Source organism: Chlorocebus sabaeus, chromosome 15 (assembly GCF_047675955.1).
Source record: "Chlorocebus sabaeus isolate Y175 chromosome 15, mChlSab1.0.hap1, whole genome shotgun sequence".
NCBI lineage: Eukaryota > Metazoa > Chordata > Mammalia > Primates > Cercopithecidae > Chlorocebus > Chlorocebus sabaeus.
In genome coordinates, this window is record NC_132918.1 from 88,263,577 (window position 1) to 88,280,449 (window position 16,873).

The 16,873-nt window shown below is 39.6% G+C and overlaps 1 protein-coding gene across 1 annotated transcript in view; it reads right to left on the reverse strand.

The window, feature by feature from the left end:
• ATP13A5 (ATPase 13A5) overlaps positions 1–16,873 on the reverse strand; it is a 116,311-nt gene that overhangs the window by 21,871 nt on the left and 77,567 nt on the right. The window contains exons 21-25 of the mRNA XM_008009546.3: positions 16,416–16,495; positions 13,039–13,081; positions 11,264–11,373; positions 7,081–7,177; positions 4,723–4,795 (exon numbers count right to left, since the gene is read on the reverse strand). Of these exons, the coding sequence (XP_008007737.3) occupies positions 4,723–4,795; positions 7,081–7,177; positions 11,264–11,373; positions 13,039–13,081; positions 16,416–16,495 (403 nt within the window). The remainder of the gene's footprint in view (positions 1–4,722; positions 4,796–7,080; positions 7,178–11,263; positions 11,374–13,038; positions 13,082–16,415; positions 16,496–16,873) is intronic.

The following is a 16,873-nucleotide window of genomic DNA, read 5'->3' on the forward strand; positions in this document are numbered from 1 at the left end:
TGTGTAATGTATTATATTTTGTCTCCATACATTGCCTTGAAACCTTGTGGGAACAAGGCAGGGTGTGTATAGGTAAGTAAGTAAATAAATTAAATATGTGATGGTATTGTCTCTTCCCAGAACCAATTCAGAGTTAAGGCCAAAAGCCTTAATCTGGAAACTTGGAAATGTAAGAAGCCTTAAAGAGAATACAGATGCCCTTTGATTTACAATGGGGTTACTTTCTGATAAGCCCATTGCAAACTGAAAACATTTTTAAGTTGAAAATACATCTATACTGTACACCTAACCTACCGAATACCATAGTTTAGCCTAGCCTAGCTCAAACATGCTCACCACACTTAATTAGGCTACAATTGAGCAAAATCATTTGGCAACACAGTACAATGTAGAGTATCTGTTGTTTAACCTCATGATTGCTGAGCTGGCTGGGAGCGGCAGCTTGCTGCCACTGCCCAGCATCCTAAGAGAGTATCATTCTTCCGAATGTGCATCACTTTGGCACCATTGTAAAGTTAAAAACCATAAGTCAAACCATCATAAATCGGGGACATCTGTAATTTTACATTGATCATCAATTGTTGATGACTCCTAAGGGCTGCAGATAAATGTCCACAGTTCTCAGACCAGCAGTCAAGATTCTCTGTGATTTGACCCAATTCACTTTTTCAATTTTTCAGTAAAAGATGTCACATACGCTGCAGTGTGGTCACATTAAAAACTCATACCCCATATTTATCAGCTTTCTTTTGCTCATACTGCTTCCTTCTACTTGAAATGCTCTTCTTTTAGCAAAAGATCTTTGAAATTTATCCATCCTTCCTATTTTGATGTGAATGCTACTTCTTTCATGCATCAGTGCCTAGTATCTTTCTCCTTTCTCCACTGCTATCTCCTCCTTAACCCCAGATTATCAGAAAACATCTCTTCTTTCTCTGAACTCCCAAAGCATCTGCTGTTTTCTGCTACTCACTACTTTTAACTTGCGTCTTATTTGTTCATGTATGTGAATCCCCCACTAAACTCTGAACTTGAACAATCAGTCTTCTCATGCCCCAGGAACCTATGTGGCTAATACACAGTGAGAGATGAACACTTGTATAAGGGAATGTTGAATGGTGCTTCTCTTGTCGAGAGAATTGTGCTGAGCCTTATATTTGAGGACAGTGAATTGCAAGTGCCTATTTATTGTGAAGAGAGATTGTCGCCATATCTCCATAGTACCTAGCAAGAGAGATCCATATTGGTTATTTAACTATAAGCATGCCTGTTCCTGCCTAATTTGCTGCATACTGTCTGTATAAGAGGAAAACTCATGGAGATTATCAAGCAGTTCTTTAAAGGCAATTGTTAGGAGCAATGTAAACTGTGGCTTTCTTCTCAGCATCACCACAACCCCATGAGGGGAAGTCATAAGGGCCACTGTTAGAGAGACTGGAAGTGGTTTTAAGAGAGGATATTGGCCTTGCTCACTCCCCTTCATGGTAATAGCAGAGGGAAAGGGCAGGCAGCAGTGAGAGCAAGCTACTTATTTACTGTCTGGTAGGTTAAGTAGAAGCCATGGAAATTAGCCAGGCTACAGCTAGCTATCCTGAAAGGAGTTTATCCATGTGGCAGCCTGCTGGGGTTGGAGGGCCCAGCAGTAGAAAAGAGCTTCATGTATGTACCACTAGGAGGCAGCTGCAGAAAGGAATCCTGAGAAGTCAGAGGGAGAGAGCACCACTATGTCAGGGCATGGTCTAGTCCACACCTATCCACAGGGAAGTTCTGATGATTTCACCAATGAACCCCATGCCTATTGCCTAAATGTAGGTGCCTGCCATATTTGAGGGCATTTGACAGGACAGCACTACGTACTCCTACTTAAGTAGAAAGTCCTTTGGCTATATTTTCTTCTAGGGTTTCTATAGTCTTGGGTTTTACATTTAAGTCTTTAATTCAACTTGAGTTAATTTCTGTGTAAGGTGTAAGGAAGGGGTCCAGTTTCAATTTTCTGCATATAGCTAGCCAGTTCTCCCAGCACCACTTATTAAATGGGGAATCCTTTCCCCATTGTTTGTTTTTGTCAGGTTTGTCAAAGATCAGATGGTTGTACGTGTGCAGTCTTATTTCTGAGTTCTCTATTCTGTTCCATTGGTCTCTGTGTCTGTTTTTGTGTCAGTACCATGCTGTTTTGGTTACTGTTGCTTTGTAGTATAGTTCGAAGTCAGGTAGCATGATGCCTCCAGCTTTGTTCTTTTTGCTTAGGATTGTCTTGGCTATTCATGCTCTTTTTTTTTTTGTTCCATATGAATTTTAAAATAGTTTCTTCTAATTCTGTGAAGAATATTAATGGTAGTTTTATGGGAATAGTATTGAATCTATAAATTACTTTGGGCAGTATGGCCATTTTCATGATATTGATTCTTTCTGTCCATGAGCATGGAGTGTTTTTCCATTTGTTACTCAGCAAACTAATGCAAGAACAGAAAACCAAGCACTGCATATTCTCACTTATAAGTGGAACTGAACAGTGGGAACACATAGACACATGGTGGGGGACAAAACACACTGGGGCCTGCTGGGAACAGCAAGGAGGAAGGAGAGCATCAGGAAGAATAGCTAATGGATGCTGGGCTTAATATCTAGGTGATGGGTTGATCTGTGCTGCAAATCACCATGGCACATGTTTACCTATGTAACAAACCTGCACATCCTGCACATGTACCCTGGAACTTAAAATTTGCAGCAGAAAAAAAAAACATAAAAATAAGTCCTTTGCTCTTGTTGCTCCTTTTCTCCAGAAACAGGGGTGAAGAGTAGGTGACTCAAAGGAAGTGAAGAAGAGACCATGGCCTTCTTGTCTACTGCTTGCCCCAAGCCCATAGTTCAGGCTTGATGTAAGGGAAGAAAAGCTTTGAATTCGATGAAAATGTGAAATAATAATTATAATACCTAGACTTTTCGTGTCTAAGGATAAGATATCTTAATACCTAGACTTGACCAGGAAATGATCAGCCTGTGGGATGAGTAAGCTTGCAGAGATGGGAAAAGAATAGGATGTTTGCAGGTAGAGGGTAAAAAACGAACTAACAAACATAGCTGGTTTCTGCCTCTACTCTCTTCTTCACCAGTCTCCCTGAGTTTAACTCATTTACTAGCTACAGTTTGTTGAGTAATAATTAAAGCGCCATCATTCTGATAGAATGTTATGCTTCTGGTCTATCATCACCCTTCTGAGGTTTTTTTTCTCCTCGTGGTAATCATGGTCCCACTGTGAGTCATCCCAGCACTCTCATAGAGCCCACTCTGAGAGGCGAGACTGAGTTTCCCAGGGCTACCAACTGGCATGAGTCTCAACAGGCTATTGCTGTGGGAAAGAGTTAAGTGGCCCCACTACCACATAACTAATGTCATGGAATTAGGGGTGCAAAAGCTCCAAATAACTTGCTCAGTGTCATATAGCAAGTCTGAGGCAAGACTAGAACTAGGAAGACCATCCATACTTTTGGATTTCTAATGACACTGGTCTATGTGTACACATTCTAATGCTCTTCAAGTGCTCAGAAAGCTAGTCAGTCTTCTCAAAAGAGGAAAAGGAGGAGATATGATTCGCATTGTAATGAGTGCTCAGTGTGTGCTGTGCTGTGATGCACACTCTACCAGCATCATTGTATCTGATCCTCACAATTCTATGAGGACAGTTAGCCAGAGGTCACGGAAACAGGCCACAATAGCCATGGCCTTCACCTCCATGCTGCTGCCTGAAAGCTTGGTTCTTGAAACCTCTTGGTGTTTTTTTCTCTCTTTAGCATCATTCACAAATAAATCATGCAAATTGCTTAAAATATCCAACACTGTAGAAGCAATTTCATTGATGCAAAATTATTCAGTCATATGAATATTAATAACATCTAGACAAATATTTTAATGAACTATGAATAGACATTTCAACCCTAAGAATCAAAATTGATATTTTAGTGCTTATATCTCTGATACTGATAAATTTGGTCACTGGGTTGATACATAAAACATATCAGTTTTATGTATTAAGATGCTACATGAAATTCTCAAGGTTATTAATATCCTGCATTGGCTGATGTTTTATCTGTTATTTTTCATAACATGCCTATTGTTGAGCAAGGAAAAAGAGATGACAATGCCATTCTTTTTCCTTGCTCTCTGGTGAGGCAGTCACCTTTCTCACTTATTAAGAGTTAGCATCAAGCCCTGAGTTCCTTGACAGGAAATACTTTATCAGTGTCATGTCAAAGGAAGGAAATGAGCAATAGCTGCTGTTGGAAGCCACACCTTGCTTTTGGAGAATTTTACTACAATAAAATGTTAGCATTTGTTCTCACACATCAAATACCTAGCAAAAATCTGGTTTTACGTCAACATGAAGCATAGCTGAATAATGGAAAGTGACCTTTGGGTTTTAAAAAATTCCCTTTCTAGATTTTGTATTCATTTTTCTATGCACAAGACATAAAACTACAAAGAAGTTGGACTACATTGACAATTTTTTGTGACTAAGACCTATTTGTTATCAGAATGTTTTAATGCCAAGTCTCGGGATTTCAACTCTCAACTTACTCCCAATATCACTTTTAAAAAATTTGTAAATAATGAGGTTTTAGAAATAAGGATGCCTCTTTCTCAAAAGTTCATTTTTGTGTGACTGTTTCTAGAATTTCATAGATAAATATTAAACAATACAGTTTTCTTTGCTAAAGAGCTTACTTGTTAAACAGACCATCAAAGTAATGGCTACATCTTGCACGAGATACTGGTAATTTCCAAAGAGTTGTAGTTGCTGAAAAAGAAACAAAAGCAAATATAAATATGGCAAGTGCCATCATAGCCTTTTTATTATTCCCTACACTCTTTTTAAGTCGTTAGGAGGCAGCTGTTACTTTTTTCCCCTCTTCAGAAAGAAAATGACTTACCTAAAATTATTAGCATCTCATTGTACAGAATGAGGCCAGGCGACTGTTTTCCCTGCATTTAACCTACTTCATATTAGCGACAGAAGTCAATTATTTGAGAACCACCCTCCTATTGGGTGCATTAATTACCTGACAGCTCACTTTGGGAGGCCGAGACGGGCGGATCACGAGGTCAGGAGATCAAGACCCTCCTGGCTAACATGGTGAAACTCCGTCTCTACTAAAAAATACAAAAAACTAGCTGGGCGAGGTGGCAGGCACCTGTAGTCCCACCTACTCGGGAGGCTGAGGCAGGAGAATGGCGGGAACCCGGGAGGCGGAGCTTGCAGTGAGCTGGGATCCGGCCACTGCACTCCAGCCTGGGCGACAGAGCGAGACTCTGTCTCAAAAAAAAAACAAAAATTACCTGACAGCTGCAGTCTCAGCCTAGGCAGTTGAATTCTCAACATAAGATATTCAAGCCTGAATGTTCCCTTAGAAATGTTATACTTAAAATTTGAAGTGAAGGCGCAATTCATTCAATAGACGTTGCTCTCCATCCTCACCCTTGGTATGAGTTTACAGCATAGGTCTCTTGGAGTCCATTCGCTTTCACAAACTGAACTAAGGCTCCTACCCCAAGTAAGCCCATTGCAGAACTCAGTCTGGTACATCCGCCTGTTTAAGGTTTGTGTAGACAGAACTTCTTTCAAGCTCACGTTATAGAGTTGAAGTATTTAGAGATGAAAGTCAAACCATGACTCTCTAGGAAGGTGCCTTGCAGTATCTCTTGCAGCCAGGTCTGTGTATCTGTTTCCTATCTGTTGACTAAGCACTAAACTATAAACTGATTCTGAGCACATTATAGACCAGATTTATGCACATGGAAAGTATTGCTGGCTTCTCAGAGAGTGAATCCAAGTCCCAGAAGGTACCAGGTTAAGGTTCTTCTGCAACACTCTTATTTAGGTCTAGACCACTAGAATGAATGGCTGCAGAGTGGACTATGGTTTCTACCTCCATCCATGGAAGCTTTGGGAATGAATTTCTGCTGTCACATGTTTGAAAGGCTGCCATTGGTTCCTCAGTGTCCCTGTCAACCTCCAATTCTTCCTCTGTCGTCTTTACTTTTCTTTCTCATATCCTTTCCTCTTCTTTTCACCTGAGAGTGGTAAAATTATATATTCAGAATGAGATGGAGCAGAAGAAATTTCCAACCACACCTTTAGTTTTTCTTCTAGGAGAAGCTTTCATGGAACTATGGAGGGCTCTGAAAAATCAGCTACCCAGAAGCAGGTTTTGGCCAAAGGCAAGACCTAATTTGTTTTTTGGATGGAGGAAGAACTTGAATCCAGGTTTTCTGACTCCCAGTCCAGTTCTTATTTCTTCCCACCAGGCTGCCTTTGAGCCCTGTGTGTGTGATCCTTGCAAGCAATAGTCCACTGGATGGTAGAATCTTGTGGTCCTCTTATTCACTTCTCAAACCTCCCAGGAAAGCAACAGAATAATCCCTCCTGAAGTGTTCCTTGAGCCTGTTGGATCATTTTACTGTATTACAAGCTATGATTGGACTAATGAAGATTATTTTTAGCCTATACATAGTTCTTCCGTACAGCTAATTAATTTTTAAATGGCTATTATCATCATTTAATTTTGAGTCTTTTTTAGTTTCAAAGAATTTCTGATTCTTTACTAATGATATCCCTGACTGTATAAATTCTAAGTACCTTCAGGAATAAGGGTCCATTGTGAAAGGTCTTTAGCATTCTAGTCCTTCAAAAGCAAATTCAACAACTTCTCTTCTTTTTTATCTCTTCTTAGCCTTTTGTTGAAAATATTCCACAATTGGAGACTCATCCATTTCCTGCTGAATTATATTTAGGCTGCTCTGAAGCTCTCTTCATACTCCAAAAGAAGAAACAGGGGTTTGGAGAGGTCAAGAGTCTCAGGTTATCAAGAGAAAAACAAAACGCTAGAAAACTCATCTATATCTACTTATTTCTAGTTCCACATTTCATGCACAGTTATACCAGGTTCCTGAGTTTGCAGACACCTATTTTGAGAAGTGTCATTTATTTATAAAACATTAAATCTTGTGTAGGAGCTATACCCTGAATAATAAATTAGGGACATAAATGCAATTAGAACTGAGACGAAATGATTTGGTTCCTACCCAATAGAGCAGTAATGCACTGATAAACTGGATTATGCCGTACATGGTCAAGTATTTAAATACTCCAAAGGAGGAAACCAGAGCAGCTCGGCCTTCTCTGTTTAAAAAGAAATAAAAATAAAAATTGGTTATATATGATAGATGTCTCCCAACTTCTTTTATATTTAAAAGGAGTTATATTTTTAGTAGCCTGTTGACATACATTCACTTAATCATGAATTCATCCTCTCATTTATTTAACCACTCATTCATTCATTCTCTCCTTCAATCATTACCTTACTCATCGGTTCATTTACTTTTTATTTAGGGCTTATGAAGTACCAGCATTATGCTAACAGTCATAGAGGATATAAAATGAATCAGGCACACTCCTCGTTTTCAACAAGATTTCAGTGAAGTGAGAAGATTACTATGTGTATTATAAACACAATACAACATTATGATAAGGTGCAAAATATCAAGTATTGACTTGCTTGTGACTCATTACATCTTAACAATACATGCTTCCTGGGAATTGCACTGTGTGTGCTGTAGAGGTCCTTGCAGACACAGAGCTAAAGGATAGGTGCTTTGACATTTTAGGAAGTGTGAATGTGACTCTAATATTTGAGATGAAATGGGTAACGTTGGCTTTGATATTGCAGGAAGACCCCAGGGTAATAATCTGAGTGGGTCATAAAGATCAAGAGATCAAGATGACAGTAAAAAAATGCAACTTAAAAAGTAGATATTTCTCCTTTAAAAAAAATTCAGTCTTAGCTGTCAATGCAGTACCAGGTTTTCTGAATGGTGGATGATGACAGGTTAAAAGAAAACAACGTGAGGTAGCAGCACGTGATGCCAGAGTGGGACCTCAGCAAACCAGCTCTCCTTCAAGCCTCCTCTGGTCAGGGCAGAAGCAATCCACATGGGATGTGACCCACATCCACTTCATTTCTAGTCCCCAGTAACATGAACACCTGCTCCGCTCAAAGATGTGGTCAACGGAACGGGGACATGAAAAGAAGAACCTAAAAGCCAAACTACTAACCACTTTGTCTCAGGCAAAATGAGAAGGCAAGGGTGGGAGAGAAACCAGGATACGTTGGGAAGATATTTTCTACCAAGCTGTGAGGTGCTGTCGTTTGTTTTCAACACCGAGGATGGAGCAGAAGACAAGCTGAGAAGGGGCAAGCATGTGAAGTACGGATCATTTTCTCAAGTCTGATATAAACATTGTGATTTCATTGTTTTTTTTCCTGCAATCATGCATAGTTCCAGGAAAATTAAGACACCCAGATTCAAAGGAAAATACAAGAAACCATTCTAAGTAAAGGATAAATGAGCCTCCAAAATTACTGCTATTCCTAATGACTGTGAATTGTAAGTAGCTCATGCATTTATCTGTGCATTCTACAAACATTCACTGAATGCTCTGATGTACCCAGCATGGTGCTAGGCATAATGGTTGATATAAAAATGACTAAGACACAGTCTTTGCCCTAAAGGACTTGAACTATAGCAACAAGTAAATCATGTTTCAAAAGACAAAGATGAAAATCCGTGGATTTGAACCTATGCATCTAAAACTGCATCTCATTGCCTCTCTGCAGTGCTTTCTCAGGAATAAGTATGCATCAAGGATAGAAAAAGTAAAACGAGCCTAACAGAGCTAAACCATATCTAATTTTTATGAATCTATGAAATATAAAAGCAAGGAGTTTCTGCCCTGGAGTCTTACTGAGCCATCTGCCACTGGAGAAATTTTACATCCTGACTTGTATTCCGTAATAGTGTGCTGCACTCATAAATGCACTGGGGCACATGCGTGAGGAGCATCTGAAGTTCAAATGCCACTGCATGTTGAATGGATCAAGTAGGCACTTTGCACTACTATCCAGGAGCTCAAACTCCCTGCAAGGCCTCCACATCTGGTTCTCTAGCTTAACCACCGCAATTCCCATCCAGAAGTCTTCTAGCCCAGTTGCGCCAACTGGCCCCTGCATTCTCCAGTTACAACACTCTGTGTAAACATGGCTGCCGCATTTTCCCCACCTGGAATTCCTTCCCGCCTCCTTTCTGTTTGCATAAGTCTTACCCATTTTTCAAGTTGCAACTCCCCTACTGAAACCTTCCCTCCTGGCTTGAGTTCTCACACTCAACTGCTAGAACATTTGCTGTATTGTTTGGACATTAATTGATTTCAATAAATGTATTGAGCACCTCCCATGCATCAGACATTGTGTGTGTGTGTATATATATATATATAAAATTTTGTGTGTGTGTGTATAAAACATGCCTGATGCATGAGAGACACTGAATAAGTAATGTATATATTTGTGTGTGTGTGTGTATATATGTATGTATATTACACATATACATATGTGTAATGTTGGCTTTGATATTGCGGGAAGACCCTAGGGTAATAATCTGAGTGGGCCATAAAGATCAAGAGATCAAGATGACAGTAAATTATATATAAGTATGTATATTACACATATACATACTATATACACACACACACACACACACACACACACAATTTTTGCTGGAATGTAAATTCTCCAGGGGCAAGACTCTCTCATTCTTTACATTTCCAAGCACATTTGTAAAGAGCTCCATGAGTTATATTGATGATGAAAAGCATAAAATAAGGCGAGGGTTCTGAGTACTATCATTGTGTAGTCACCATGACACAAACCAAGGTTAAGACACTAGAGATAGTAACCAAAGTGCTTAGAGAGACTTTGCAAAATAAATCAGTAAAACATAATGCTTGTTTGGTTATGGGTGAAGAAGAGGAAGGAGTTAAATGTACTCTAAGGGTCTGAACCTCAGTGGCGGACTCTAAGGAGTAAATTGTTCTTAGAAGCAGGGGAAGTGGGGGTTGGGAAGAGGAGCTGCTTTGGAGGCAGGGGAAGTGATCATGTTTGAGGGTGTGAAAGGACACAGGTACAGACACCCGGTGTTCAGGGGGTTGTGTGAAGCTGTCTTGCTGATATGCAGCCAGCCGAGGGCATGGAATTTTAGACCTGCTACCTTTAGGTCCGTGATTCCTGCCAGTGACCTGTTTATTCTGATGCACCAAAGGACATGCTGGGGAACTTCATAGTTGTCTTTTTTGTATGAATCTCAAAATCCGGCAATGGCTTTCAGATCACTGCCCAGGAAAATGCCCAGAAATTAACCCTAAGTGCTATAGGAAACAATAGAGAAATCAGATTTATGAATAAACATAAAACTGGGTGTTTTGTTCTTAACTACATTTAAAATATTAGTAGACATGAGATCAGAAATGAGAGTGGAGTGGAGGTGAGGGAAGCATACTGTGAAAATGAATGTCTCTTATGCTTTCCTGTGTGAGTCCATTTTTACACTGCTGTAAAGATTACTACCTGAGACAGGGTAATTTATAAACAAAAGAGGTTTAATTGGCTCACAATTCCACATGGCTGGGGAAGCCTCAGGAAACTTACAATGATGGCAGAAGGTGAAGGAGAAGTGGGCACCTTCTTCACAAGAGAACAAGAGAGAGAAAGCACAGAGGGGAAACTGCCACTTTAAAAATCATCACATCTCATGAGGACTCCCTCACTATCATGAGAACAGCATTGGGGAAACTGCCCCCATGATCCAGTCATCTCCCACCAGGCACCAGGTTGGGAACCACAACTCCAGATGAGATTTGGGTGGGGACACAAAGCCAAACCATATCACTTCCCCTTCCCTGACACTGTCAATCAACTGTAACATCTTTTATGTAAAATATATTGCATATTTGCTAATTTGCATTTTGGAGACATGTAATAGTATTTGGGGAAGCTATCTAATGAAGTATTTCCTTTCAGCTTCCTCATCCATCCAAAATTCCTGAGAATTTGGATGTCACAGGAAGCATCCAACATACCAAATAGAGGAGAGAAAAAGTAAGAAATACGATTAGTTTTAAAACATCAAGTCAAGCTTTCAACTGTTTACATGATACCCATCTATCCTTTAAGGCTCAGCAAAAGTCACTTTTCTGTGGCTTTTACCAGCACTCCTGAGTAACACCAATGGCCCCCTTCATTAGTTCTCCAATAGCACTTCACCCATACCTCTGTTCAGCATTTATCACTTTAGGTTGTAGTTGAATTCTGTCTGTCTCCAGAGCCAGACAATGGGCCCACTGATTGTAGGGGTGGAAGAGGAAAAAATGACTTACCTGATGAGATGAGGCACACACTTGATGTTGGCTGTTTTAGAGGTAAAAGGGGACGCCACAGATGCTTCCTGCTCTGACAATGAAATGCCTGCATGAGCCACTTTCAAAGCCTGGAATGATAAGCCCATGTCTCACCCATGACTTTTCAGGCTAGGTTTTACCTCTCAAAACACAAAGAGACTGTTCTTCACCTCGTGAAGGTATAACACTATACTCTTTCCTCTTTGGGTCTCTGTTTATGCTGTCCCTCCACCTGGAGTGCCCTCTCTCCCCTGATCCACAAAGTCACTAACTAAACAATGACCCAGAGGTAGAAAAGTGGTGTGTGTACATGCATGCGTGTGTGCATGTGAGCATGTGCGTACAAGGGCCCTGCCTGTGGGGAGTACAGATGTGAAAAGGAGACGGAAGCCCTCATTCAAAAAGTCAATTAAAAAGATGACAAAATTTGGATGGACGTTGGTTGGGGACCTTCACCATTTCAGTTCTTGTACCTGGTGGGAATCTTCATGAACAAAGGTGAAAGATAGAATCCCCACCTTTTCCTAGTCCGATCCTACAAGAATTGTGCAGGCATAAAATGAGCTTTTATTTATCTGTAGTTCCATAGAACTACAGGGTACCTGGCACCATGAGCAGTACATACTAGATTCATGTTTAATAAATATTAGGACATTTTCTTCTTCCTCTTTTATCTCTATTTCGTATCTCTATTATATACTTTAGGACCATCTACTTTATGTTAGGGTTAGTTTTATTCATGATTCTTTCTTCATCAGACAATGAACTCTTTAGGAGGCAGAGACTATGTCCCTTTTAGCATTTGATTTTTTTGTTTTATTCTAAACTCCACATAATTAATGTGAAAGGATACACATTCTAGATTTGAAAGAACAGACTAAAAATTAGCTTTTTCTCATGAAACATAAAGCAAAAAACATCTTAATAAATCTCTAACTATAAACATAGTTTTCACAGAAATTTGGAAATAATATTTAAGAGAGAAGTAAAACAAATACCAAGATCTTAAATCTCTAATAAGCTTTGGAAATACAAAGAAATCTTCCTCACTTCTTGTCCCATAAATCAGCTACTGAAATATTTGCTTATGTACATAATCTTGAAGGTAGACTATTTGTTTCCTTCATGTCTTTAAAACTCAGAATATAAAACATTCACTGCCCTTCTACTGCATATGAAAAATAATTTGCTGAGAATCATTTTATTTAGCTTTTTCTATAGCATAAAAAAACTAAATAGTTTGGTCTAGGATTTTACTGAAAGAGTTCTGGATGAAGGAAACTTTTAAAAACTAACCACAGAATGAAAGTTTGGCAGGAATGAATATAATTTACATATAATTCAAAACTTTAATCATCAGTTTCAAACTTTTTTTCACTGAGTCTTTATCAGTTGCGTGACCTTGAGGGGGGAAAAGAAATCACATCCCTGAGAAATCATTTCATTACTGATAACAGGAAAGATTGAAAGCAGCTAGACTTGTAAAGTTCCATCTTTGGAACCTGAAATATAGGAATCTAAGTAGCCTTCCTTTGTGTTTATTATTCTAGGAGTTTCCAGAAAGCATCGGAAGTGTCTCATCTCCCTTTACTCCCCTCCACTTCCAACCCACACTCAGGTAGAGGTGGATGTAAACAGCAAAATAATCAAATGGTTGCTGGTGGAAGGATGAGAGACAAACCCCAGGAGAGCCTGAGGTCCTCCAGAGGGATATTAGTGAGCAGCTTACCTGAGCAAAAGCCATTTCTACTCACCCCACAATCATTAGCTCCATCTCCACACATGCCCACATAATAACTGCAGGAGACAGGAGAAGAAGGATTAGTAGGTAAGAAAAATGAACAGCTTACTTGAATATTTTCCATCATAACTAAGTCACATGTGATTTGTGTGTATGTGTGTGTCCCCTGAACACACCTGGAATCAGGCTGAAGAAAAATGGTTTGGAGAGACATATTCCCAGAGGGAAAAGGCCGTTGCATTATTTAAGTTGCTTCAGCCAATCACATTGAAATGGTAGTGATATAACCAAGGACATCGGCAAAACAGTGATCACACACTTTAAAAGAAGTCCTGCTTGATGATACGCACCAAGCCCAAGCTTAAGAGTGTGCACTCATGAGCAGAGCGCTTCCCACACAACCTAACGCAGAGATCATAATCCAGTCCCGTTGCATTTTTAGTCACTGACTATTGTTGGGTATTTACAGTTCAGATACCAGGATGAGAAATTTCAAAAATAGTTTAATAGAGATAAGTAGAGACATATGCTCATATTTTTGATGCATCTCAGGTGAAAATGAGATATGTTTTCCATCTATATCAGTTTGGTGTGCAAGCATAATACAAATAGAAGAGTGAAAATTAATATGGCTGCCAAAGAAAAGGAGTTTCTGATGTAAGACACTGCCTGCCTTCTATTATAAGTAATACATTGTAAGTATTGATAAATGACAATATTCTTAAAGACTTAGCTGCATTTTTCTAAAAACAGAATTATAAAATCAATAAGGAGAAAAAATAAAGTTTCCTTAGAATTTCCTCATTATTAGTTAATGCATAAGAAATAACCACTTTTATAGGTCAAAAATAGTTAAATGTGGCTGGGCGCAGTGGCTCACACCTGTAATCCCAGCACTTTGGGAGGCTGAGGTGGGTGGATCTCGAGGTCAGGAGTTTGAGACCAGCCTGGCCAACATGGTGAAACCCCATCTCTACTAAAGATCAAAAAAATTAGCTAGGCATGGTGGCATCTATAATCCCAGCTACTTGGGAGGCTGAGGCAGGAGGATTGTTTGAACTCAGGAAGTAGAGGCTGCAGTGAGCCAATATTGCACCATTGCACTCTAGCCTGGGCAAAAAAGCAGGACTCTCTCTCAAAAAAAGAAAAAAAAAAAAAGTCAAATGTAGGCATACCCCTATGGTTCAATCCAATATTGGGTTGTGTAGATGAAAATAATCATGCTATATATGTTCATGTCATGACTACGCACAGTTGTTGAAAAATGGCTCCTTTTTTCAGGCTTAAAGCACACATCTAGCCTCTATATCACATCAGGAATCTTACATCTTTTAGTGTTCCCTGAATTCAGAAAGAGAATGCAGACAGCCTTATGCACATTGCCAATGACAAAGGCATGAGGAGGAAGATTGGGATGTTGAGAAGACCGCTCATTCTGAGACAGTATGTGTCTTCCTGAATTGATTTTTTAAGGGGAATATGGCTTTTCAAAATTAGGCATTTTAGTTGGCAAAATTTCTCAGGCATTTGAAAAAGGTAAAATTACTTTCTTCAGCAATATCATGTAATAATCATGTGAATGAAATAGTCATTTTACTTACCCAGCCTCAGGCATTCTGGAAGTTAATAGGCAGTTTTTGAGACTTCCCTATGGGTAACAAAATCTAACAGTAAAACGCTGTCTCCTGATATCACCAACTACTGACCAGCCATCATCTAAAGATTCACTACCCTATGTTCCTTTTCACTTCCTAGACTCTGCAGCCCCAAACTGTTACATTCCCAGCAAGCAATAGGTGGATCTGGTCTCAAGAAGTACCATTTCACTATAATGTAACTTGGTCATCTTTATTTTTGAAGGGGGTAATAAAGAACTTTCTCTTGACTTTCCCTACTGGGGCCAGATAAAGAGAAAATGCTATTTCATCTCTTGCTAAGAGGACCAGAAATTATTTGCATATCTTCTAATGGACCAACTTAAAATAATTCCAGGGTATAACTCACCTACTTCCCCATTTTTCTGATTCTAAGCTATACAACCTGCCTCACTATTTCTGCTACATCCAAGCAGGGGAGGGTTTCTCTAAGATACATGCCTTATGAACCACAGAACAAATGCTGTTTGGGATAGGCAACTTCTAATGACCCTCAGCGATCCCCAGCTCCTGGCATCCATGCCCTGTGTAATCCACTCCCCTGGAAGTGGGCTGGATCTAGTGACTCGCTCCTAAGGAAGGGAATGCAGCAAAGGTGGTAAGATGTCACTTCTGCGACTGGTCTATAAATAAACAGCAACAACTGTCTTGTGTGCTCTGTCTCTGGTTCTTCTTGCTTGCTCTTTTAAAAGTCAACTGTCACACCATGAGCTTCCTTATGAAATGGTCCCTGTCACAAGGAACTGAGGTTGGCTTCTGTCCGCTAGCCAGTGAAAAACTGAGGTTCGGTCCAATTGCTCAGGATGCACTGAGCCTTCAACATGTGAGTGAGGCTGGCGAGAGATTTTTTCCCCTCAAGCACTGATTGACTGTAGTCATGGCCAAGACCTGGTTACATCTCCTAGAGATATCCTGAGCCAGAAGACTCAGCTAAGCCACACCTGAATTTTTTTTTAATCCTTTTTTTTAACTTTTATTTTAGGTTTGGGGAACATGTGCAGGTTTGTTATACAAGGGAACTCATGTCACGGAGGTTTGTTTTACAGATTATTTCATCACCCAGGAATTAAGCCCAGTACCCAGTAGTTATTTTTTCTGCTCCTCTCCCTCTTCCCACCCTCTACTCTCAAGTAGACCCCAGTATCTGTGTTTTTCTTCTTTGTGTCCATGTGTTCTCATCATTTAGCTTCCGCTTATAAGTGAGAACACACAGTATTTGATTTTCTGTTCCTGCTTGAGTTTGCTAAGGATAATAGCCTCCATTTCCATCTGTGTTCCTGCAAAAGTCATACTCTCATTCGTTTTTATGGCTGCACTGTATTCCATGGTGTATACGTGCCGCATTTTCTTTATCCAGTCTGTCATTGGTGGGCATTTATGTTGATTCCCATGTTTTTGCTATTGTGAATAGTGCTGCAATGAACAGTCATGTGCATGTGTCTCTATGGTAGAATGATTTATATTCTTCTGGGTATATACCCAGCATTGGGATTGCTGGTTCAAATGGTAGTTCTGTTTTTAGCTCTTTGAGGAATTGCCATACTGCTTTCTACAATGGTTGAACTAATTTACACTCCCACCGATAGTGTATAAGTGTTCCCTTTTCTCTGCAATCTTGCCCACATTTGTTATTTGTGACTTTTTAATAATAGCCATTCTGACCCACACCTGAATCATTGACCCATAGGTAGCAATAGTTAATGAGCATACTCGTCTTTCATGCCATGACACCTACTTTAATTTCTGAAATTCTTCAATAAGGCTTGATTTCTGCCCAGGAGACATTCTTGCAAAAACTGTTCCATTCACCAGAATCTAAAAAGAAAAAAGAACCATTGCAATATGATTGGGAAGAAGAAAACTTTTAAAAATAAAAGAACAGCCCTGAAAAATCACTCCTGGTTACTAATTTAATACAGTATTGGATGGTATGTCATTAGACCAATACCAGGAAGGGAAATAAGGAGATTTAAAGCTTTAATATTGAAATTTCACCTAAAGTCCTCCATCACAACTCCATTACTTTTTTTCCCAGACCATTTTTCCAAGATGGGGTGACCAGTAATCAATAATACTATAGTAACTAAGAAGCAGCAGAGCATATGGAGTAAAAATGCTTGAGGAAACACAGTTCTTTCCTAATAGACACCATCTCCATAATCATAGCATAGATAGAGGAAAGGCTGGAAGCTG